The sequence below is a fragment of the Cryptotermes secundus genome, unplaced genomic scaffold, assembly GCF_002891405.2.
Source record: "Cryptotermes secundus unplaced genomic scaffold, Csec_1.0 scaffold184, whole genome shotgun sequence".
NCBI lineage: Eukaryota > Metazoa > Arthropoda > Insecta > Blattodea > Kalotermitidae > Cryptotermes > Cryptotermes secundus.
Genome location: NW_019725839.1, coordinates 734,351 through 761,276, shown reverse-complemented (window position 1 = coordinate 761,276; position 26,926 = coordinate 734,351). Strand labels below are relative to the sequence as shown.

Below are 26,926 nucleotides of genomic sequence, written 5' to 3'. Positions count from 1 at the left end.
GGCTTACATCAGTCCCTTCCAATTCATCATGAATTGTGTATGTTTCTACCACCCGAAGCTGTGCAGCCTCGATAATGGTATAGACCAAGGGTCTCCAAACTACGGCCCGCGGGCCACATCAGTTCGCGATGTGATTTTATCCGGCCCGCGAAAGAATTGTGCAGAAATGCGCCAATTGAACTAATTTTCCAATGAGTACTGGTAAAAAAATACTTGTTCATAGATTTCAAATTCATTAATTAAGACTGTGTTTAAAATATACTGATATTCCATATTATGTTAATATTAATATTATTCACAATTTTACTAATTCTGGACCGTGTACTGCGCGGTATTTCTTCGTTAATTGTTCGGCCTCGATCGGCAGTGTCTTCGTGGCAATGTAGGTTGCGCGAGCAGTTCGTTACTAGCCGTCTTGTGCACAGGACTTCTTGCAGTGGTGCAGTGTAATTGTAACAGATAATCATCACCGCCGGTGTCGTAATTATTACCATTTTTGTATTAAAGGCAACTTATGCCCAGTTTTGCTCTAACTGTTCCGAGAATTGGTAGTAAGGAATGTTGATAAGGCTACCGGAACTTTAGTCCATTCTACGATGGTCGGCTTGTAAATTTATCTCCATTTTTGGGACGACATATCTGTGTGAACAAACTTTTTCCCAGGTGAAGTACATCAAGTCGAAATACAGGGCAAATTTATCCGATGAACATTTAAAGTCGCTACTTGCGATTAGCGCTTCAAAATTTGAAACTCAATTTAATCATATTTTAAGAATGCAAAAAGAGTTCCATCATTCACATTGTTTTATTATAATTTGTGATGAAAATATGAGCATTTGCTGCTACTGTCTGTTGTCATNCGGGGCCTGATTTACAGTTCATTTAATGATGCCGTCAGCAGTTCAAGGTATATTGGATGGACGTAGCAGGAAGTGGCCGTGGCTTAATTTATTTTTAAAGCAGTAATAGCAGGTAATTTCGCGCAGGTCACGTGTTTGATATAAAAAATGAGTTTTTTTTTCTGGTGGTGGGAAAACATGAAATTACTGCATGATCTAAACGTTTTTAAAGGATTAGTCGACTCTGTCAGTTTAAAAATGTAATTCAAAACGCGGCCACATCTGGTTAACGTGAATACCTGCTTATGTTTATATTACTAACCAGCACATTATAACTGTATTTCGCACAACCCAGGGAAAGTATAGATGGGTGCATTCCTACGTCATCAAAAGTAATGACATCATACAAGATGGCGGGGCAAACAAATACGGTATGCCAGCCTGGAAAACTTCGCATATTCATTTAGTTCAAATACCAAAGAAATACTCCCATAAAAATCATCTTTTACTGTCTATACGCATGTGATTTTCGCAGTTAATAATGAGGAAACTGTGTACTCTGATAAATGGTAACCCACGTTTTCGAAGAATGTGGTGCATGTACATCTTTTGGTTAGATGAAACAGCTGGTTCCTCCAAAGCTTTGGTATCTATTTACAGAACCACAGGCTCTCACAATCCAGTGACAGAATATGAATTCAGGTGTCCCTTTAAGCAATTCATATATTTTCACATCTATACTTCTTGCGGTCATTTCAATTTTACACAGCTTTATGCCAACACATCTTCAGGGGTTCAACATCGCACCCTTCTACATATGCCATTTCTTCTTCTGACGTCATATCTACCGATTATGATCCAGCCAACCAGAAAACCATACCTAGTTGTCTCCTCTCATACCGTCTGTTCAGTTTTAAGCAACATTTTCATCACGTACTCTTAATTTAATCAATTCTGCTGCTAAATCATCCTTGTTCCTCACCTTCAATCTCTTTTATTCATTTGGTGACTAAGTTTGTTGTTCATGAGTACAACATACTTTGATGCTCAGGTCATGGAAGTAAGTCCCATGGCACTTATTGCTAGTTATCACTATCAACACTTATGTCAACATGTCAACAGTATGACTAGACAGCCGTGTGAGGATACAGGGCCTCAGTAACAAACACACATTAACAGTCCACTTTTTATTTAATTGCTAAATGGTGCATGTTGAGATGCTTTATTCCTGAGAAGTCTGGCAACACTGTGCCCACAGAAGAGCATAACAGTGGTAATGCTCTTCGCCTTACATTAAGATGTAGCAAAAATAGTCACACAAATAACAAGCTGCAAATAAAACGAAATTAATGGGAAATTAGAACTCCAAACAAGACCACCCTGAAGACGACAACTGCAATATATGTTGAAACACTGGGTGAGCTTCACCATTTGGCACATATACAACCGATGCACAACTACAAAACTATGTTTTGAGAAGGGAAAGGATCTGTACCAGAAGAGAAGAGGCTCAAATAACAATCACACTAACATTCAAAGTAGTTTTAATACCGATTGTAAGGGGCAGTGACAGTCAACCAGCCATACATCTTACTCCCCCACACCACCAGCATGACAGTAGGGGCACACAACAATGAAACAACCACGTCATCAATAATTTAAACATACACGTGCAAGAAACCCTGAACCACTTTGTGTGTGGATGTGACAACAGGGCTGAGAAGCAGTCTGACACCCCCTCCCCAGGGGCAGATTTGTACTAGAAATGCTGGGATGGCTGAATGCCAGATGCACACAAGATTCGTTAATGTGGNTAATCAGCAGAAAACATTACACCTCTGATATCACAGTAATGAAGTTTTCAGTAACTGAATGAACGCCAATCAAGTTAAACTACGTGGACACACAGAGTTCTGTAAGCAGCCCAATCCAAGTTGTTAACTCTTTTTAAGATAAACATGAGGATATACTGCATTTACGCATATTGTCTGTCCCTTCTGGTATGAATGCGTTTCAGATGAACAGTGAAGACACATTTTATCATCTCAAAAACAGTTATCCAAGCTAACAGTACATACTCTTTGACAATATAAAGTATATTACCAGTACAATACAGTTACGGATTTTTAAATAAAAACTGAGCATGGACAGGCTTACACCCTTTCTATGCCACGTTTTTCAATCATATATTCAGTCTCCTGTGAAATATCAACACTGCTGTATTGGCTTCGACATGTCAGTTCACCAACCAGCATTGTACGAACTGCAATGGTTATATGACGCCAAATGATTGTGAATCGAGAGTTCAAATGGTTGTGGTTACTACCTAAATATTATTTTTCTTCTACAACCAACAAAAGCAGCAGCTGTGACTGCTAACTCCTGCAGAAATCTTATTAATCCTCTGAAGCTACCGATTTCCTATAGCATAAAAAATCAGAATTTTTAGATGAAACATGATGTACCTTCATTACAAAGATCAATCAGTTAATCATATTTACGTAAAATAATCACTGCTTACTCTGAGAATCATATGAAATAACAAAATTCACTGTGGGTAAAATATCGAGCTATTTAATATCAAAGCAAATGGTACACACACTAACCACTGTGCTTAAAAAGTTAAATACCACAGTTCAAACCCTACTGCCTATACTATGACTGGAGGTTACAGAATAACCGACTGAAAAGTAGAAACCAACCAACTATGAGCAGAGACTATAAAACTGATCAACGGACAAAATGAAATAGGGAGATTCAGTTCCCACAAAATATTTGATCTAAGTTGTGCTAAGAGTTATAATGACATGAAGTCCAAACTCCCTACATTGGACATAACTACCTGAATGAGGCATGCACTGAACACGCTACCCCTTGTACAACTTGGCCTGACAGAGCTCACATTATCCATGCTAAAAGGGCTACAATGAATAACAAATGACAACAGAAACACAACAAGGAACATGACTCCATACTTGCCATCACAAAACAGCAGGAAGACTGGGATGAAAACAATAAATACACTAGGTAACTGAAGAGGCACAGCTCATGTAAGTGATGATTCCTAAACACACGCCCAAACCAAGCTTCATTCATTTATTTTATCACACAAACTCCTTAAGTCATATAATATCAAATGCAAACTTCGTTATCGAAGTCCTGCATCAGAACTTGCCTGAAAGAACTGAGAAAAGCACAAACAATTTTAGTCATGAATTGAAGACGGTATAACTTGCAAATACTGAATGAAACTTATACAATGCTGCCTAACGTGGATGTGCACAATGCATTTGAAACCTACTAGTTATCCTGCTGCTTTTCCAATCCAACACATTTACACATATGATGCAGCATCCTTTTACTGGTCGAAATTTAAAACAGAGGAACAGTGAGTTTGAAGACGTAATCCTAGCAATTTTTACTAACATTAATATCTAGGTGGACATGCTTGAGATCTTTGTTTTCCTTAGACACTTCCACTTTATGAGTGAGTGTCCACTGGCAGCCACAGCTCCTCCTCCTCAACTGCCCGCCATGTTCTCCTTTCCTTTTGTGTGACAGCTTTCCTAACTCGCCCTTCTGCACCTTAACCTCAGTTTAATGACAATTCCCTAGTATGAGGATCATTAAAACATTACACCAACTGAATCAAATGATGACTAAAAGGCATTTTTATCACCTGGCAATCCAAGAAAACTCCACTTTCATTGCTCAAACCAATCACACACTTTCCACACACGTTCTTTGCTATTATGCACAACTCATTAAAATCTAATGTGCATCTATACCACACACGGATAAATCTATTGCCTGTGCACAAAATCTGTCAGTGCAGTGTGAGATCCAGCTTGCAGAGGATTGCTAGACACCCTCCAAATCAAAATATAACCAGCAGACCTGCAGAAGTGAGGCAGCTGAATTGTCTATTCTGACATTAAAATTGTTACCCCCAAATTAAAACATGGCCACCACTACTGCAGCAGCAACAGATATAGAACCCCTACTCTTGGTGACAAATATCACACTTCTCAGTGTCAACATTATTCTCATGTTCTCTTAAATATTCACGAGATTAAAAAATATTTCACACACGTTCTGCTCATGAGATCCATATTTTGTTATGTATGAAGCCTTCCTACAGAGAGCTCATCTTCAGAAATCTGACAGAGTTTGCATTCATATGGACAGAAATTAAACTATTTTCATTAATTTTATTGCTGACCCCCACAGCACCGAACTTTATCCGAACTCTACAAGAATAATTTCAGAGATGAAATATGTTAAAAAATTAAAATTATGTTTAAGAATTAATTTTATGCACACTGTGCAAAGAATAAACACTAACAGCAACATGTATGAATTCTGTATGGAAATTTAATTTTGCTCATGGCGAACGCTACCTCACAGAACAGGTACCTTCATGTTAAGAGATTTCAATGATACTATCATGGAATATCAGCACACTGTGTGGATTACTGCGGCCTGCTCAGAAATAAAATTTATACAAAAATTACATAAGGTCCAAAGCTTTCACAGAGAATAACTGTCCTAAAATTTTTCGCACAGTCACGTCAAAGAAGAGTTCAAAAGCCATGTTCTGAAGGCTTGCTCTGACCCGATTACCAGGATCAACCCTGCAGTGACTTGGCAGGTCTCCAGAATGTCTGTTTATGTGAGCTTTAAAACACAGCCAATTGCCTGAGAATATTTTAGTGCAATTATCTTGTTCATGTTATCATGTATGGCCACACAATTTGACCAGAACAACCATCAATGCGACAGGCATTAGGAGCACCCAGACAGACAAGCACCATATATATATATATTTACAAACACAGAGGGAAATGCATGTTTCTCCACTGGGACAATAAGAAAAGGTTTCACCTACATAACAAATGTATGCTCATTCAGACGTCACTGCATGGCATTTGGAAAACAAAATTTGCATTGTCTTCTAGGATGAGGTGCCAGGCAGTTTGGTGGATAGGTTCCTCCGAGACACCAGCCAGTGACTATCTACCAAAAAACATGGGATCACAACCCAGAAGCGAGCAATCTTCACAGACACTGCTGTGAGAGAGAATCAAAAACCTCAAAATTCCTAAGACCTAAACAAGATAAGAAATTGTCACGAAAAGATTTATGCCAGTTACTGGGTTGTATGCCCTATGCCATTCAGCAAGTGGCAGCTTCAGTACTCCGCTTCTCAGCCCCAGTGATGAAGAAATGAAGAAGGGTGGAGGAAGGACACAAAGGGATGAATGACATAATAACAAGAGTGTGTGCGCAAGCGCACATACACACCATGCTGCTATGTTAGCAAATGCAAAAATGAGCAAAACATGTTTATACAGCACTTACAACAAATGCACACTTCTCTTGCGCTGTCTGTCCCACCACTTATACCACCTGTTACATATGGAAAAAACTGAACACCCCTAATTGCACTTCCACTACCGGAGATTCCATTATCACCATTAGGATTATTATTGGACTTTTCTGTGTACTCTAACATTTACAGGAGAAAATCTGATAATCCTGATTCATCAGACATATAACACGTTCCAGGGCGAGGAGAAATGGGCAAGTTCACTGGTGTCTGCAAATGGTACAGCTGGTTGTGAAGATGCTGAACATTATAAAACTTTAAGTAATGACAATGAAGGAACCGACACTGAACATACGGATCCACAAACACCAAGATACTGAGAACGGGAAGTCACTTCCTCCACATCACAAGCACAGTACACTGTTTACAAAACCAAAACAAGAAGAGGTTGGTACCACTGCTAAAAGTGGGGAGTTCTCTTTATTTACAGGAAGTTTCACCAAATGGCGAGACCAGCTTGGGAAATGCTTGGTTACAGTGCTGGCTAGAACAAACATCTTGTGTTGGCAGCAATGAGGACACTTCCAGACTGAGTACGCAACAACATAATACTGGATATTACTCGCACTGTCAGTTGAGCAATGACAGCAGCTGTCCCACAGCATTTCCCAGTGCTCTACCCCACCTTGGTCCCCAGTTCTACTCTATATGAACTAGTTGAGGTTCTCCCAGCCCGTGGTGAGATGCGGGAACCCAGGTGGTTGCTGCTGGCTGCTGGAAGAGCTCTGCCATCATGTCTTCCAGTTGTTGATGGAGTGGGGGTGAGAGCGAGAAGGTGAGGGTTGTGGCGAGGGTATCATGTCGAGCAGGTACTGTCGCTGGAGGTCTGCTGCTTGCCTTTGCAGCTCCACCAGATTCGCCGCAGCAGCTGCCACTGTACTCTTACCGCTCGCTGCCTGAGCTATGGCGAGCTGGTGGTACGGATATAGGAGAGGCGAGAAGGGGATCATATGTGCAGGCATGGGCTGGTGCTGGGGCATCCCACGCAGCAGCTGCTGGTGTAGTGCTGCAGCTGCTGCGTGGTGGGACCCAAACTTGCTTGACTCAGCTGCCAGCTTTGCCAGAGGGTGGTCACGGTGTGGTAGTGGTGGTGTGGGGGCTGGGGGAGGAGCAGGGGCTGGGGGAGTGGGTGCATGGCGTGGAGGTAGGGTTGGTGTGGTGGGTTTGGAAGCAGACATAATCACTGGGGAGGGGGCAGGGGGGGCATGGATGGGAGGTTCTGGCACTGGAGGGGGAGCAGGTTGTTGTGTGGTGGGGGACGAGCACGAGGACACCTGCGCTAGTCGTTGCTCGATCTCTTGCTCCTGCTGTAGGGCCTTCACAAATGCAGTCTTCAGACGGTTTGTATGTTCTGCCTTCAGCGCCTTCTTGACATTTGTTGTTACGCACTGCTCACATATAACCTTAGGCTCTTTGCCTGAAACACAACAGGGTGTTCGACACAAATGTAACACTAACTGAAATGCAAAAATGCTTTTGTATATTGCTGTCCCTTTACCTCAGTCACGTACTCTGTAACAAAATTTCCGGTAAAAAGTTCATTACCAACAACAAAAAATCAATCACTCATCTCTATTCTCAGCCACTTCATCTGGTTCTGATCCAGATATATTAAAAGCTCATTAAGAAAGGCCATCCCAGAGATCAGGCAGCTGCCAGTGACTTTCCACAGTGAAGACCCAGGCTCAATCCCAGGGCAGACCAAGTGGGATATACACTGGGGAAGGATTTTCTGAGTGCTTCACTTTCCTCCTGCCAATAACCATTGCACCTACCATCTTAGGCTGCAATACAAGGGACCCATACTCACTCCAAGCCTTCAACTTAGAAATAAAAAAACCCCAAAGAATGGAGCAGTCATTTTTGAGTGGCTAATAGTTTACCAGCTACTCAAGAAACTTTCCACCTTTTATAGAACCAGAATGTTCATTACTGTGCTCACAAGAGCCTGTAATGTAATCTTACACTGTGCCAGTTGAATCCACTCAACACAACTCCCATTACATTTCTTCAACATTCATTCTTGTATTATCCACCCATCCTGGTATTTCAAGTGGCTACTTTAGACTTCACCTGTAAAATTCTGCCCCACCATTGTTGCTCACCTTTTGATGGATTCTTCTCCCACTTCCATACAGGTGTGAAGTCCGTCTGGCACTGTGAGCATTTGAATGCATCAGGTGGGGGTGGGGTCTTCTGGTCCTTGGTGATGTAGTCCACGACATGCTCCAATCCAAGCAGGTAGATGAACTCCGTATTCGACGGGTTTGGGATGAAATGCATCTCTGGTGGGGGTGGCTTTGGGGGAGGAATCTGAAAACATAAGCTGCAGTGTTGGTGCGAGAACACTCCGTACACTACAAAGTCTGAGTACAGTATACATATAACAAGCCACAGTGTTGGGGCATGAATCACTACACACTACAATCTACAGGCATTAACACTCCCCCCTTGGCCTGTTTCAGACATAGCAGACATAGTGCTACCAACCTGCAACAGGGTTTTCTCCAGCTGCTTTCTCAGGGCCAATTTTGCAGCTGCCTGACGCTGTGCTGGTGTTTGCGTCTCTTCCACACGCACCCGATCCTGCAGGAATGTCCACATTACAGAGATAAAAACAAGCACACAATAAACCAATCAACAGCTACCTACTTACCAGAGCTGTCGCTGCCATTTATTCAGCCTTCTCTACAGACTAACACGAAACCTGCTGCTGTTGTCAGGACCATTACTGAATGCAGAACGTAAGATACATTCGGAAACCAATTTTTGCGCACGTGCAACATGTTATTTTTCTTTAAAACATTCTGCCAAAGATAGATACCTAACCCCAATTACTTGAAAAGTTCAGTAAGTAAGGACATACTTATACGTACTAAGATAATGAATTCGACAGAATCTGTAACAACACACACTTACACAAGCAGCTTTAGGAACTGAAATGAGGGCACTCAAACCTTTTCTTTGCCTATCCATGTAACACAACAACCAATGACTACAACACCAAAATGTTGGCACTACTGTACCTGCTCTGGTAGCTGCAGAGGGGTGGAGCTCATGGGAGTTTTGTTCTCCACATTGCCGAGTATCTACAAGCATAATAAAATCTCCCCTCAACTCGCCAGCTTCATACCATTACACTCATCTTACAGTGCATCAGTAATCTATAATCATTTCAACGAAAAATGAACTGACTACTTGATGAGTACCATAGTCTCTTGAATACCCAGTCCCATGAACAAGGCATGTGACCTACTTCTTTGGGGACTAAAATTACAAAGGAGTTTTGGTGAACTTACTGTTATATTAAAGCATGCATGTCAAGTATAGGTGTACATAACACACAGCACCATACTGAGGGGGGTTGGTGGAGCAGCAAAGCCCCAGACTGTTTGAATCTGGTTCAGGACACCAGTTCTCCTGACTGAAGTTTGTCATGGCTTTCCTCAGTCCCTCTAGACAACTGGGAGGGCAGTAACTAAATGAAGCCATGATCACTTCCTTCCAAAACCTTTCCACTTCATCAATAATCCTGCCATATGGCCTAGACACTGATGCCGCATAAAGTAACACAATACCCCCCCCCTTGAAATTAGCGTTCCCTGCCTGTTACATTTACAGCTTCTACTTCAGGATATTGTTAGTCACATTTCCTATCAGCAGCGTGATTTCCAGGTTCTTCTGCTACTTGAATTACTTTCAGCTCATCAGAAACAGAAATTTCAGCAGTCACGTTTATCAGAATATGTGCTGGTCATCACACAGATGAAGTGTGTCATTATGTGACAGTGCTGCCAACTTCATAATCAATTAGTGATGCACTCCACATTTTAGTCACATCGTCTTTAAATCACATGCAGGTAATTTGAGAAAATTCGGTAATTACAGAGTTCTCTGACCAAGTCAAGCAGCAGTGGCCACAGAACATTTTGTCCCCCTGAGAAAATCATTTTAATGACTGACCTATCGCACCTCACCATCTACAGGAACAAAAGGAAAGGAAAAACTTTATGAAAGAGAAGTTGCTTCTTCTTTCTAAGAATTATGAGATCTGGAAAGTGGTTCACAAGATGCCACTCTCTTGACGTTAGCAATGTTACGTTAGAGCACAGTGGGCATGTTAATATGAACCCCCACCTGCTGCTGCTGCTGTTGCTGCTGCGTCTGAGAGATGGGGGGCGGCGCAGGGGAGTGATGGGACTCTTTGGGTGCGCCACGGTCCTGTGACCCTACAGAGTAGCCCATCACCACATTGGGAGGCGTGTTTACAGGAGGCCTGCCACTCAGCGATCCACTCCCACCTGTAGAAATGCAATGGCATCTGTCACCTGCAAGTTCCTTGCACTAGATACAAACTTGACATTACACAGTATATTGAGCTATCAATATATGCCGTCTTCATTTAATGTGCTAAACAGGAAACTTGCTGGAATGTTCTGGATATTTACAGGCATTCTTCCCCCCTGCACATCTTTGCAGAACACATCTTCCACATTAAGTCAGACCTGCCTGCGCATAAATAGCGTTAAAAAATTTGCCCAAATAAAAATAATTAAACTTATACAAATAGAGATATAAAATAAGAGTAGAGAAAAACAAAGGAATGAAAAGAAAGAGAACCAAGCAAGCAGGGAGTCCAGGAGGGTAAGAGACAGAGTACTGGGTAAAGAAAACAAAACAGAGTACACAACTGCTCTCCCACCTCGGAGAGACTGCTGTGTCAGCATCATGTTGGGTGGCAACCCTGTAGATGAGCCGCGGCCTGGCTGCGGAGCCATCATCAGTGGAGGAGGGTGATGAATACTCTGACCCCTTGAGGGTGGAGGCTGCTGTAATATAAGAGCAACACGGCTGTTATACGAGCTTAAGCATGTAACACACAGGATCACACAGAAACTAGATGTTTTCTACCATCTCGTATTCGTTAAGGAACATAACATTTTGGACACTGGATATACTTCAGTCACCAGGTGAAGGGATGAAACCTAGTCTGTTGGGAATTCAAGAGGGCACCAATTTATATTTTCACCCTTCCTTTTATATTGTGACAAAATGAAGGACTATTTTGCATTCTCTGATACAAATGTACAATATACCAATCCATTTCTATACATAATTTATAGTAACAAAAACATTCAAATTATGTTAAATTAAGTCAGCTATAACCTCAAACATGTTTGTAACTGCTAGCACACAAACAGGTTTTGTACAGGATTCACACATATGAAGGGAACCAACTTCTGGGCTGTAATGCTGCACAGTTCAGGGACAACCCAATGTTTCAGATGAATATAAAGCCTCCATCTTCAGGGCAAGAAGAGTAAGACCAGCAAGACTAGATAATTGCCTGCTTCAGTCATTTTCTTGGTTGGCTTGCTCTTCAACCCAGAACATGGAGACAAAACATCAGGCTAACTCTGAGCTGTGACAGCACACGTCAGAGTCCCCAGAACAATGACCTCACATTTCACATGCCCAGCTCCAACTTTTCACTACTTGTTGCCATGAAAGCCATACGGCAGCCATGCTGCTTCACAACCACACAGGTATTGTGGAACCCAAATAAAACTTGTATATTTATCAAAATGTAATATGAAATTAATGGATCCTATGGTAAGTGGTGCTACTTTCCTTCCACCTTACAGGACAGCACTGCACAACAAGACTCACCCCTCGTAGCAGTGGTGGGATGATGTTGGGGATCGGCTGTTTTGTGTGGTTCGTCCTTACAAGTGGAGGCGGCGGCTGCTGCTGTGGTGGGGGAGGCAGTTTGCCAGGGGGTGGCACCTTAGAGGATGGCTGCTGGCTGGGAGGCACCACTGCAATATTCTCCTTCATCTGCTGTGACTGACGCAGCTTCTTGAGTAGTACAAGTTTCATCTCCTCATTCCGCAACTCTTCACGGAGCTTGCGCAACCCCCGCTCACGCTCTGCGAGCTCAGCTGGAGACAGCTCCTGCACAGTTCAGTCAACAGATGCACTATGAACTCTTTCTTCATCAGCTGACAGTGGCTAAGCTAGTCAAAAGTTCTTCTTTGATGAATTCTGAAGGCTCATTACTGTGTTCCCAACAACCCACACGATGCACTAAACACAGTTTCTGTTATTTGCCTCTTGGTTTGTTTAAACGGACTGTTATCAATAACTAACTCTGTGAATCAAAATTCCTTCTTGACAAGCTAACAGTTCTTGAGCTAGTCAAGATATTCCCAGCTACTATGAAAGCCAGAAGTTCATTACTCTGTCCACAACAGCCCATGAATGAACTCACCAGGTGACCACTGACCTCCACTGCAGCTTCTGACCTGACACCTCTGTGACATGCTGAAGTCTACAATGTATCGAGCTCAATCTCCATGTACCCTATGCCATTAGTGTGTCTAACTCACCTTGATAGGGGGTAGTGGTGGCATCTCCCCCTCGTCTGTGTCACTGTCATAGCCATTGGTAGCAAACCCGTTTATTCGGGGTTCCTCATCGGACAGCACAATGATGTCGGGACTCTCAGCATAGTTACGCTCTGTTCGGGGCCTCAGGTTGCGTCGTGGATAGCGATCATCGAACTCCTTTATGCTACGAGGGATCAAGCCACGAGACATTGTGTCACCAGCACCCATCATGTCGTCTGAAATGGGCCTGTGTGAACGGGAGAGATCTTGTGGCACCTCACTTGCACCCACTGTATTCCTGCTGGCTGGTGAAGGCTGCATGTCTCTGTCTCGCCTGCACACCATGCCACACTCATAATTTCTTTACAAAACTGAACTGCATCTGGGGGGGGGTGGGGGTGGTAAAGGAAGCATCTCACACACATAAAACACGATACTGCCAACTTCTGTGTTAACTCATTTCAACAGTTTAATACACATCATACACAAGTATTCTACAAAAGTCGAGTACCCTTCGTCTGATGACAATAAAGTGTTCTAAGGATAAATCACTAGTATGCATTCCCAACAGTACGTACAAGTGATCCTGGAATAAATAATCGAGAAACATCATGACTAACCAACACCACAGAGCAGAGTACTTCTGAGAACCACTCACTCACCCAGAACACAAATTCCTTACTCCATATGCATTTTACATTTATTGCTGTGACCACCAGAGCCTGCCCTACTGAAGATGTACAGGGAACCCTCGCTAATCTGGTCACACTTAATCCAGATGGTGGATAATCAATATAAGAATATGAAAAAATGGAAAATTCTATTCACAGTTGAGTATACGAGTATGCATACTTAAGAGACACATGGGATTTTGGAGCACGAGGACTTCCGGACTGTGTTGGGGGCAGCTGGAGAGACTGAAACCATGCAAGAAAATATCCAAGATTGGCGTGACGTCGATGAAAGTGGCCTTGGATTTCAGCCTCTGACAGTGAAAGATATTGCTGCAGTGATATTTTTTTATTTATTTTCATCAGCACTACCTATATTATTAAATTTTCCATTTATGTTTTTCTACGTTTTTGTTTTTTAGGGCTACATTTTCCTCCATTAATCTGGGCAATCTCTCCCACAAATTGATCTGGATTAATAAGGGTTTATGGTATTTTAATATCGTCCCGCATATTCTCAGGTCTCATGAGTGGTCTTTCATTGAAAGTTCCCTATAATTCTAAAAGCATTTCTCATCTGTCCAAAGCATATTACAAATCCCTCCATCGCATTCTCCTAGATTTGATCACCCCAATAACTGGCAAGGAGTATATTTTATGAAACTCCTCAAACACACCACATGGAGATGAGAACATACGAATCATTATGGCGTGGGAGTTCATTAAAACAGAACAATGTAGAGACACAAAATTCCTCGAGGCAAATTTCAGAACTGTATCCCCAATCAGGCCATGCCTATTTCCTTCCGCATCCTTTCCAATTCATTATACATCAACTATACTTCTCACAACCTATTTCTCTAAGTTACACTTTAATGTTACCCTCCCACCTCCTTCATGGTCTTTTCCAAGTCCTCACCTGACAAAACTTTACTGCACCGATGTGATATATGCACTCCTAGTCTTCATTACCTGTGCTACGTATTTAGCGAATCCTGCATAACACTGACATCATTACACACAATAATTATAAAAAACATTACTGCTCTGTATGTCCACAGTTATGGGAAACTTATAATTCCAAATGATTCGCATCCAGAGTTGCCAAATCATCAGCAATTGCACAATGGACTAGAATTAAACTGAAGTGGCAACAAAACCAACATGACAATGCTGTGTGACACAAATGTCTTCACCCCAACTCAAGCATGATGATACATGGCAACACTGGAAGTAATACCACTAGACCTACTTGACACTAAGATCCACAACTGCATCATCGTCTACATCCATCTTTTCCATGATGGCACTGTCAATATCACCGCCTGTAATAAATCAACCAATTATCATGAGTGTTATGAGCACTGCATCATCCAACAGAGTCTAATTTCAAGGTTACTGGTCCCATTTACAAAAAGGAGCCCTCCCCCCACATTCCTCTGCAGTCACCTAGCCATTCTGTTAACACAGATGTGAGTATTTTGTACCTTACACATCTCTGAGAATGTGTCCTCATGTCAGACTGTGACACAGTTACATCACTGCCAGAAAGTTACCACACTGACACAACACTGAACACACAGCACTTTTCTCCTGCAAGGATGCCTACTCACAACAGACTGTACCTTCAAAGATTTGTATTTTATGCATCCTGTTCTGTACTCATATAAGATATTACAAGTTCCTGTGCCACCACACAACATTTTCATGTGATGGTACAAACGAACTTTATTATCACCCTCAGATGTGTTTCAGACAAAATTTGGTGATAACATTGGCTAGTGAGCAATCTAGACTGGCCAACAAACACAGTCCAGAGGAGGGTGATTATTCTGCGGCCTCGGCGCAGGAAAGCCATTGCAACTATGCAACATTATTTATCAAAAACATCTACTCCCTTGGTTTCAGGAGATCCTGGGTTTGAATCTTTGCCTCAAGATATTTCATTTTATTCAGCCTCACATGCAGGGGTGCCTTAAAATGGGCTGCATGTACTCCACACACACTGTTAACCAATCATCATCCCTTCGCTACACATGCAAATCATCATCACCATCATAATCATCTAATGGCGATGCTTTTAAATTTGTATCTGGGAGGTGCTTGGATGGAGTCTCGGTTGAGACAGCGGATATCCTGGCTGAGGTTCATATAATTTCCAGAATTAGGCATAATGGATTTTGCCTACTCTGTCATGGATCTCGCCTTCCTGTGGCACACCACTTTTGCCTGAAGAGGCATTGAATTCAGTTGCGGCAGAGTGACTGTTATGTATTCTCTCACAAATCCAGTTTAATATCATGACAGATGAAACTGCTCAGGAAGTTCGAAGATAAAGCATGAGCCCAAATATGATAACATTACTACACGTAATGCTAGCCGGGGATGTGTTGATCTGAAGGTGAAAAAGGAAACTGAAGAGAAAATAAATCTATGGAACCTCATTATACAGAAATCTGGACAAGATGCTCGCCATGTTTGAACCGTATGGACTGAGAGGAACATCTCATGCATGGATGAGACCATATCTTTCAGATAGATCACAGTTTGTTTAAATTCACTATATGGATCAAAAGACTTCTACAATGAAGACAGTTACCTCATCCCTTAAAGCATTAAATATGGTGTACCTCAAGGTTCTGTTTTGGGACCCCTTTTATTCCTATTATTTATAAATGATCTGCCCCAAGTTATACATAATGCAGAGGTAGTACTATTTGTTGATAATACAAATATATTGATTACTGGAAAAAATATTTTATCATTAAATGAAAAAATTCAAAATGTAAAGACTCAAGTAGAAAAATGGTTTTATGAAAATCGTCTAATAATAAACATGGATAAGTCAAAGGTATTACTTTTTCGGGGAAGTAGGTCTATTCCAAGTACCAGACCCCTTTTTTATATAAATAATAATGAGGTGGTTTGTTCAGTGGATGTAAAATTTTTGGGTATTTGCATTACTGAAGATTTAGGTTGGGTAACCCACACCCAATGTGTGTGTCAAAAACTTAGCAAGACTACCTATTTGATAAAATCCCTAAGGGACTCAGTGGGCCAAACTGTTTTAAGAAGTGTGTATCTTGCAAAATTTGAGTCCATGTTGAAATACGGTATTATTTTTTGGGGTGGGGTGCAAAAGGACTCTGAAACTCTATTTAAACTGCGGAAAAAATGTGTAAGGGTGATAAAGGGTGTTAAAAATAGAGTTTCCTGTAGAAATTTCTTTCGTGAATTAAAGATTTTAACTGTTACTTCCTAATATATTTTTGAGATCCTATGTTTTATAATAAAAAAATAAGATTTATACCACCCAGTATTCTGATGTTCATGGCTATAACACTATTCATAAACACAATTTGTATGTACAATTTTGTAATACTGAGCATAGCAAGAGAGGGGTGATTAGTATGGGAACCAAAATATTTAATGGCCTTCCAACTGAATTAAAGAATGTAATAAATTTTAATGTTTTTAAGAAGAAACTTAAGAATTATTTGTTGTGTAATGTCTTCTATTCTCTTCAAGAATTTTTTTAATAATTGCTGACATAGACTGCTTCTTAATAAATCTGTCTATATGTTTAAAATATTTATTCTTATGTCTTTTTTTGGAGTATTTATTATTCTTAAATTAAGTTAAAAATGTGATGAATCACTGTGTGAATGTTATGTTATTTTTGATGTGAGGTTGTTGATATTTGACATGTCCAATTGTAATTCTCTACAGCTATGGATGAAATAAATAATAATAATAGAAATGACGACAACAAGGAATATATAGAGGGCGCAAAACAATGTAAAACAATAATCAGATCTACTATAACACCAAGCACGTCAAGAGTAATAGTAACCTCCAGACCTGTACGCATGTGGGAGGTGCTCAGTTTGAATCTCAGCTGGGGCACAGGCTATCCTGACTGTGGATTTTCATGGTTATCCCTGGTCCCCGCCCCCAGGCAAGTGCTAGGAGAGTAACTCAATTAAGCCGTAACACTTACCTTCATTGACACTATATAATCTGCGATGGTGAAAGTGTAACCAAGAAAATAACCAACCTAAAACACTCAGCAGTACATAATGCTCAGAGAGGACCCTTACAAAGAGAAACCGACAGACAAATAATGTTTGAGAAGTACACTGGTATTATATGGACTCTGCTAACACACAGCTGTCCTGTTAGTTTGTCAGTTATCAACCTGTTACACATAAGCATGGAGGTATACAGCATGTTCCTCCAAAATGCTGATACCCTCCCACTAGACTACATGATATTATGTCTCAGAACAGTGCAACATGAGAAGAGGGAGGTTTACCAAAATTTAAACGAACCTCAGAAGACATACAACTTTAATAAAACCATGAGCAGAATTCTGAAACTTTAATAACCTGCAACGGAATGGCTGGTAACTTCTTCAATACAAGAAGATAACATTTCATGATGAAGGGAGAAGACACGCGGAGGAGCAAAGTACAGCCCCAACAATTCTTGACCTTGGTACTAGATACACTACTGGTATAGTATAATTTCCAGACATTCTTCTGTGGTAATATATGTGATCTATTCAGGTCATTTTAAGGCCCTGTCAGTATCACAGACTATATTACTGTGTGCCAAATGACATGAATTTCAAAAGACGTGGAAAGAAAACTGCCCTGGCTTAGTCAAGGTACTAACCCTTCATTTGCATGGAGGGACTCAGGAAAAAGCACACATAAACTGAGGTAGGACAGCCAGTGTTCTGGCAGGATACTCTGTGACACCATCACCAGTTATGACACTGAGTGACAGAATGAACAGTGAGTATGGAACTGGAAATGATGTGGAATGAAGCAGTGTTGTTCTATCTCACCATGTGGCTGGTGGAACACTGGGAAACCACAGTCGGGGTGGCTGGTATACTGCCTGAGATTTGAAAACACGACCTCCCAAATACGAAACAGAATGTTCACCACTCTATCACGAGTTCAGATCAAGCAATATATAAACCCAGCAAATGCAAGCCAACTGATTGTGGTGAGAGAAATGTATTGAACACAACATCTGCCAATAAGACGGGGAAGTACTGATTGCAATAATATCATAAGCAGAGCCTCTGAGGAGGTCTGTAAACAAGTCTTCAAAATCAAATCCATTACAGTGTCACCATACAAAATATTTGCCATACTGATGCTCAGAAAGTTATCAACATATCCTATCTACAACTAACCTGTAAAATTAGCAATTATATGAACCACTTTCACTCAACAGGAACCTTTGGGCCTTCCAAATCCTGTTAAGAATGACAGCATTAAAGTGACTTTACTGTCTTTTATATGAGCTATTAATTAACCTCATTAAACTCATACAGTTTTGAAAAGTACATGTCAAATGGCTACATAAACATAATGTAGCCATTACATCACAAATCACCCTTCCATTAAGTAACTCTTACTTCAGGTAAAATGTATACATTTATGGTTCATCATACGAAATTAACAGAACTTTCAAAACGGCTGCCAAAAAAAAAACAGATTAATAACCTCTGTACTGTTCAGACGACCTATTCTACTGCTGAGTGACATCAATGCACTTGGCCAATATCTCAGTCACATCCACAACGACATATTTGCTTACACGTTTACATAACATCCCACGGACCCATACTATTATCAGATCAGGTCGCAATGGGTTAACCCGTATTTTCAAAAATTAACTTTGATAAACTGTCAAACGATACTTAAACTGTGCCAATTTTAAGCGAAAAAAAAAACAACTTCAAAAGCACACGACGATGACACATAAAGATGAAACGCTAAATTGATCACTGCCATCGCCTCCGGCTGTCACCCACAATCCTCTGTGACTCCATTGTGTTATATCCAATGAATGTCCGTCGGCGATGAGCTTGATAGGCTTAAGAATTATTTGCCTATTTTTCTCAACGGAGATGTTACATTTCACGTTTATACCACCACAACTAATCTGCGGGCGATTAGACGTTTTAATAGATACCCAACAACCGATATTTCTAATCACAAGTGGACATACCTGGCGGTCAATCAAGGACGTTCCAAATTTGTTAACTGCCTGACAAATCGATTTCAAAAGTACCGACAAGGTGTTAATTATTCCAAATACAAACACTAGTCCGTGACCGAAAACACTTCATTAATGGAAACCATCATTACAAACACTTTAATAACACAATACACAGTTATTTAACATATCTCAAATGTCTTCAATCTGAGGGAAAAAATTAACGCATCCACGCAAAAATTAACCACTGATCCAATATGGCGTTGTCTCTACTTGTACGCTACGGGGCTTCCTTCAGTATTACAAGGATTCCGTAAACAAGTTGACATAAACAAATGCACGTGGTTTCACTGGTCATTTGAAAGTTCGACTCTTAAAGAACTGTAATAGTAAAAGCAGAAATAAGCCTGGCTTTCGCTTTGCGCTCGAAAGCGGAGCAATGGGCACTGAAAGAGACGCAGGACAAAGTGAATGACCGACACCTCTAATGAGATAAAAGACAAACAAATAGGAAGCATCCCCCCAGTGTGCGGTGTAAAAGAGAGATAGTATTGTGACGTCACTGCACGATAATCTGTCGCCAACCTCGTCCGGTGAAGCGAGGTTACTGAAAGCAGTCGAAGTGTCTGGGCGCCGCTCGTTTCGTAACTGTCGCTGACCAGCTGATCGGAGGTGTTGAAGGTCCGAGGTTCAAAGCCCAATGCCTGTAGTTCTTCTCAGTAGTCTGCTTATAAATAGAATAACAAACGTCTCAGTTTTACCTTCTGAACATTTATGGAATTAATAAATCCATATAAACATGGGCATCTCAAACGAGTTTCAAACGAAGATCCATCAAGTGATCCTATTCTAAGGGTTCTATTGTCCCAAATTTCTCTGCAATCGAGAAGGCGACGACAGAACATTCCAATTTTGGATTTTCTCGTTTCGTTAATTTCAAGCATAAGCAAACAGTTGACAGTTCCGACGCTAAGGCACTTTTCCTAGCCAGACCTTTCAACATGCCAATAGAAAGCGGTTTGCGTTGTAATTAAATATACATCGACAACCTAAACAGCTGTCGGTTTGGATTTTCGGGACAACCCCCTCCCCCAAACATTCGTCTTACAGAATGTCTTTACAACGTTAATAAAGCCAAGAAGGTCACATAACGAGGCGCTTCATGATTCTCGCTGTTCATCTAATACCGTTAGGGCTATTATTTCCCTAAGAATTTGATGGTCAGGGCATGTAGCATGCGTGTTTAAATGACAAATGCGTACAAAACTTAGGTGGCTAACCTAAAAGGAAGTCCCTTTAGGAGACCTAAATTTCAAAAAGTAAATAAAGTAAAGGTATCCCTGCAACAGGCCGTGGAGGCACATTGGGTTGTGAGGTGTTGAGGTACCCACATTTTCTAGACAATCGGTTCAGAGATGGCGGTGAGACTGTCAGCCTTACGTGCCGGCCGCCCTTTACCCCCAAGAATATTCCACTAATATTCCTGGTACTCATTTCTGTTAGTGGCTGAGTCGACCTCTAGGCCATAGTGCGGCCGGAAGGATTAGGTCAACTGAAAAAAAAAATCAATGACCTCATCGGGACTTGAACCCGCGACCTTCCGGCTTGTAGCATAGTGCCTCGACCAACTACGCTACCGCGTGCCCCTCCTAAGTTTCAATGGGCAAATAATATTAAAACGCTCTTAAGGGAAACATTACTTAAAATGTGGACTAAATTCAACTGGCTCACGATGGGGACCAGCTGCGGGTTTTTAATAACACGGTAATATATCTCCGGGTTCTATAAAAAGCGGAGATTTTGTAAGGAAGCTCAGCGAATACCAGTTGTACAGAGCAGACTCTGCAGCATACAGTTGGGATCAGAATAAAAGTTTCTGTAAACAGCGAAGTAGGCCTCTCATTCTGAAGCGAAGTACACTTGTCAACAGTCTTCCTATACCTCTGGCCTGGCGATCTGCTGGCCTCTGTTGCACCTCTACCACCGCACAACTTTTGCAGTGGATGCGGCAGCTCTGCGTATACCTACGAACCAATAACCAGTCCTGAACCCAAACACTGAAGAAGTCTACAGAGCGAAGAGGGTGTTAATTGTTTCCTCTGTATTTTTAGTGGCTTATTCAGCGATGCTGTCAGTATCTAGACATCTAGACTATGTAGTGCCTCATGAACTGGAAAGAAATTTGAAGCAAACGGTCGTGACATGTTCGACGTACTACGGTACATCGGTGCCGAGTTTCGAGCCGAACGTCTCTCGAATATCAATCACTCTAGACTCTAGAGCCTCTAGAGCGCTGCGTCTGCACCAACCCATTCGGTGGGGCAGTGCAGTGCAGTGTAGTGCAGTACGGTTGCCTGTGAAAATCCGATTGCATATGGGATTTGAGGTTCTCACGGTGACGAACATCTTTTGGAATGTGACGCCGTGTAGTGTGGTAAAAGTTTACCGACGTTTCGGAGGAACGTATTGCTTCCAGTTTTAGAGTCGAAGAGTAAGCCAAATGAGCATAATTTCTTTCTACAACTTTTGTTAGACTTTTTTTTTCGCCAATAAGTGAGTTACGCTCTGTATCCTTACAGAAATGCATTTATATCTCGAAATAAATTGTCCATTATGTGCATCCAATTTTAACCAAATTTGGAATAGTGTGGCTCCACAGTATGAAATTTCATGAAACTCCGTTCGCGTTTCTCACGTTCCTTCAGGCTTACAGACGGACAGACGGAATGATTGTAACGGACTCTCCGTAGGATTGTGAAGGCGCCTAAAATGTGAACGAGTCGTAATCAAATTGAAAGTAATGTCGCTCAAAAATCGGCGGTGGTATATCTTGTAAACAACATGGTGGATAAATTCCGTGACTTGGTCGCCATGAATTAGGCAGTAACATTTACTGCACACCAGACGTACTGGTCGTACCATTACGATTCTGTCCCCAGAGCCTCGTTTGTTGGACGAGTGCGAGTCACCTGAAAGTAAAGGTGGCTCTGAGGTAAAGAGCGTACCACAGTTTTCATATCGGAAACTTGTGTTGAGAAAAGTACTCCAGTTCACCACATAAAATTCTGTCTTGTCTGGTCTTGTCTGCGCGCACCGAAATACCAAGCTGAAGCACAGTGCACAAAATACAATGGTTGAATTGGAAATAGCGCAGCTCTACAGCCTACAACTATTTCTCAGCCTGAACTATAGGGCTCGGTAGCTGGCGGCAGTGGTGAATTCTTCCCGGCGAGAAGTGTCATCGGAAATATCGCACGGACAGATGGCTCTGTTGGAGCCGGTCGGACCGGGTCGGCTAATCTGTGTGCTTCATGGAGGCAAGATGTGGTAGTAATAGTATAGTTAGAAATTGAATGATTCGTACTTTTTCCTGCTTTTCGTAAGGAGACAGAGTAAGCTTATGAAACGACCAAGTTATGTATTCCCCTTCTCCCAACCCAGTGCATGGCATTCTAGCCCAACAAGTTTCGTGGAACGTAACCAAGGTAGAGTAACGTATGGTCCGCAAGGAAAACATACTGAAGAAGCTCAAATATATCCGAACAGCTTTAATTAATGAATGTGAGTGAAAGTGTGAATAAGAAACAGCTTCCCGACGTTCACAGCTGATTGGGCTGGGTAGAGAAAAATGAATGATATTTGTCACATCGCAACGGAATGCTATGATATATTGTAAAACAGCTCAAACATGACTGTACCTCAATAATTACAAACATGGTTAGGGTGTGTAATTTTGAGGTTATGTCAAAGAAATTTAACGTATATAAGGTTACATTTAAGGTCACTGTTTGATTATAAATTTACAATTTCTAAATGAAATTAACGGTGAATATCTTGGGGGGAGGTGGGTACAGGAAGGCAGTATTCTGAACGGCACCTTTGTATCTTGTCAATTATACCCGTACAGTACTTTTGTTCGAATGTTTTGAACATTACGAATAATAATGTATTATAAGCCCAAACTAAATACACTTAAATCTCAACTTTGCAATGATCATATACTGCTGCATTTTGGTTATAAAATGTCAGGGAAGACAGATGTTCATGCCATTGTCAAGAGCCACAAAAAACGAAATATCATAGAATTCCAAATTTTCAAGATTATTTCCTACATGGTGCCCCTCATGTCATGTCAGTCATTAATGGACAATAAACATATTTGGCTATCCAGACTCTGTGCATTCTTATTTCAGCATCTTGGATGGCGTTACAGTGACACTGACATTTAAAGCTAACTGCATTTCCACTGTCTAACAGGGCTATATATTTAATTTATTATACATTTTCTAGAGTTCACATATTTTTTCTTTAATAGGCTAAATACATTGGCTGTACTTCAGCATTGATTGCAAAAATGTAAATGACTTCTGATTGAGAGATATGGTACAGAATCTATTCAAATTAAAAAATGACAGTTTCGTTACTGCAGTCATCAAGTAGCTTAGTTGCTAAAAACAAACAGTTACTTCTACACTTACCAGAGTTCTTAAAAAATAAGTTGCACTTCAAAGTGACAGCAAGCAGAGAACAGAAAATCTGCAAGAATACAAGGCTGTAGAATAGGCGCAGGTTTGCACTTTTGTGTTGCCATAACATATGACAACCTCCCAAAACATTATCAGTGTTAATTACCCGCTATTTTCAGTTTTATTAATATAACTGTTATAAATGTTTCGGTGACTGTGTGGTTACTGCCACATGTGGCCCTCATCAGCTATATATGATATGTTCGAAACTTCCACTGTATCATCACCCTGTTGAGGGAAGTACCAAGTAATATTAATTGAAGGTTGAAAGTTAAAAATTAGTAAAAAAAAGTGTTTAAAATTGAAGCAGATAATAAGTCAGGTTTTCTTCTTTGGGGAGGAACACCATAGAGTAGTGTAGTTTTTACTAATAAAAAAAAGTAAAGGTATCCCTGCAACAGGCTGTGGAGGCCCATATGGTTGTGAGATGTCGAGGCTCCCACATTTTCTAGACAGTCAGCTTATAGATGGCAGTAAGGTTGTCAGCCCTACGTGCTGACAGCCCTTTACCTCCAAGAATATTCCTGGTACTCATTTCTGTTAGAGGCTGAGTCCACCCCAGGGCCATAGTGTGGCTGGAAGGATTAGGTAAATTGGGGGGGGAATCCACCTCATCAGGATTAGATCCTACGACCTTCCATCTTGTAGCATAGTGCCTCAACCAACTATGCTACTGTGTGCCCCGTTTTTATTAATAAGATTTAAAAGTTTGTGATGATGGTACATTAATACAAATATTATGTTTTTGACCATTATCAATCATCCTGTCTTTATCTAAAAACACTGTCCCGTTATATTTTTCAAAACACATTTTGGAGACTGGATTCTGTCTCTGTCTGTCTTCAGGTAAAACCTACTCAGCTGGTTCCTACTTCCAGACTGAAGATAGGGGCTAGCTCTTTCGATTGGGCCCAACTGAGTAGTTTTTACCTGAAGATGGAGAGAGAATCCAATCTCTGAAATGTTGTTTTTGGAAAATAAATAGGACGATTTTTAGATAAAGACAGGATGATTTATAATGTCCAAAGCATATTTGTAGTTTTTGTCGTCGGTTTCTCTAGTTTGTTGGGCATGGTGTCCTTGATAGCGGATTGACTGATCTGCCTCACTATATGGAGATTTTTGGTGCACTTGTGCTGTCACTGGATTGTGATCACTGAATGTCTGGTATTTGTGGCATGATAATTGTATACACAGGACACATCCTCAAAAAATATACATTTGGCCCCCAAATTCCTTACACACTCCTTTACCTTTTTTATGACAATGCATGTACATGTCTACATGACATTTCACAGATCAGGTACCTGGGCAAAATGAAGGCACCCCCAGTATGTAAGCATTGAGCAAGGGAACATGGAGATCACTGTCCACACATTCCATTACTTTGCAGTAAACGAAAGTGACTCAGCCATTTTACCCCACATTATCCATCGGGTTTTGTGAAAGAAACAAATGCAACAAAACCAACAGCATTGTTCTTTTTGGATATCTACTGACTCACAGAACCATGCACAATTGTGTGTTTCTTTTCAGTGTAATATTCAAAGTGGTTTCTTACCCACAGTCTAACAGCTACCGACTTGAGCGATGCAAAGTCAACAGAGCACAGATTGATCAGTTGTCTGATACAGTGGGTAAAAGGTGAAAAAAGTAAAGTTGTCCCTGTGCTTAACTAAATAAGCACTACACCATGAAGGTGTATGGGGAAGTGGATGTATAGATCCACACTGATACAGTGGGTGGACTTTATTTATGAAAAGCATCCCCCCCTCCACACACAGATTAGCTGAAGTTTTGTGGAAAATTTGAAGTATTTTGTGTGGAAGGGTATGGAAGACCATGATGATGATGATGATGATGATGATGATGACGATGATGATGGTGTTTGGTTTTTTCTCCTTTCTTTGTAGGAGAGGGATAATGGATATTCTGCAACAGTCTGTTATCTGAAAATGTAAGATTAAAATATCCATAATGTCATGGTATCAGATAGACATAGAAGGCAGAACACAAGTGTAGATTCACCATATTTAATAGCATCAATAAATAAGATATTTTCAAACTGAAGGATTGGGTGCTCCATTTTTACAAATACTAAATGGAAGAGACTATAACATTGGGCACAAATTACTCATGGTGCTGCAGATTAACAAGCGCTTCCACGCTGAACCGCCCAGCTGTGATGTAACATCAACCTACTGGACTAACCAACTTCAAAAACATACAAACTTGATCAGTCTCACTGTTATTATTATTGTGACATTTGACTGAAGTCCATACAAGCTGTAATATAAGCACTGCCTATGGTCTTTAATCAGTCGGGGGTTCCCAGATGTCCCTGGGGGTTGCTTCTATTTTGAATTCACATCATAATTTCTGCTTCTACACAGGCAGACCAAAAAGGAACACACAAGTGCCTGCTGGTTCAGCCCATCACACATACAAGGGAGAGACAGAATGACGACTGGTATGAGGAAACCATTCCCAGAGACATTTTGCCACACAAAGACTGGATTGAGATTGAATATGGGTCTCTCTAATCAGAAGTAACTGTAACTGCCTAGTGGTAGCATGCACCACCAAATCTAATGACCCCTGAGAAGTATATAATGTGCAGATCATAACATCATTGGCACAGTCTCTAATATGATGAAATTATCTGAGTTTGTAAAAAACACATTTCTTTAATTGCAGTAATGTTTATATATGGCCGTGCCATAGCTCAAGCGGTTAGTCGCTGGCTTCTCACCGCAGTGGCCCGGGTTCGATCCCGGGTCTGGTCAAGTGGGATTTGTGGTGGACAAATTGGCGCTGGGGCAGGTTTTCTCCAAGTACTTCGGTTTCCCCTGCCAATCTTCATTCCACCAATTTCTCCACAATCACCCTCACCTATCATCTGGTGCTGGTACAATAGGCCAGAAGTGGTCGCAGTACAAGGGACTTACTCCCACCCCACTAGTAATAAGAAAATGTTTATATAGAAAAGAAAAACACAGTTCTGGTACATGCTAGTAAGGAGATTAGAGGGCAACACACAGACAAAGCTAAATATCTGTTGACATTTTGTCACCAGAATGCAGGACAAAACCGT

General features: G+C 41.1%; 1 protein-coding gene across 7 annotated transcripts; it reads right to left on the bottom strand.

Annotated features, from left to right (window-relative positions):
* Nucleotides 1–2,656: 2,656 nt before the first annotated feature.
* On the bottom strand, nt 2,657–23,915 carry LOC111863539 (transcriptional repressor p66-alpha). 7 transcript variants are annotated; one of them, XM_023849941.2, is made up of 11 exons: nt 18,723–18,746; nt 18,498–18,560; nt 14,541–14,613; nt 12,618–12,951; nt 11,899–12,183; nt 10,931–11,057; nt 10,366–10,529; nt 9,255–9,317; nt 8,719–8,814; nt 8,334–8,541; nt 2,657–7,645 (listed from the first exon to the last, which is right to left on the bottom strand). In XM_023849941.2, the coding sequence occupies exons 3-11, from the start codon at nt 14,588–14,590 to the stop codon at nt 6,960–6,962; spliced, it is 2,013 nt and encodes a 670-aa protein (XP_023705709.1). In that variant the 5' UTR covers nt 14,591–14,613; nt 18,498–18,560; nt 18,723–18,746; the 3' UTR covers nt 2,657–6,959. The 7 variants fall into 7 exon arrangements, with proteins under 7 accessions (XP_023705709.1, XP_023705711.2, XP_023705706.1 ...); XM_023849943.2 differs by lacking the exons at nt 18,498–18,560; nt 18,723–18,746 and adding an exon at nt 23,785–23,915; XM_023849938.2 differs by lacking the exons at nt 18,498–18,560; nt 18,723–18,746 and adding an exon at nt 19,319–19,846.
* Between the last annotated feature and the right edge of the window lie 3,011 nt (nt 23,916–26,926).

What these genes read in the sequence shown, in the direction of transcription:
- LOC111863539 (XM_023849943.2), bottom strand. Translation starts at nt 23,902, where the DNA reads ATGTTATGGCAACACAAAAGTGCAAACCTGCGCCTATTCTACAGCCTT. An exon ending in TCCCACCACTGCTACGAGGG is followed by an intron (nt 11,058 to 11,898) that starts GTGAGTCTTGTT and finishes CTTATATTACAG; the next exon opens with CAGCCTCCACCCTCAAGGGG. An exon ending in GACACAGCAGTCTCTCCGAG is followed by an intron (nt 10,530 to 10,930) that starts GTGGGAGAGCAG and finishes GCATTTCTACAG; the next exon opens with GTGGGAGTGGATCGCTGAGT.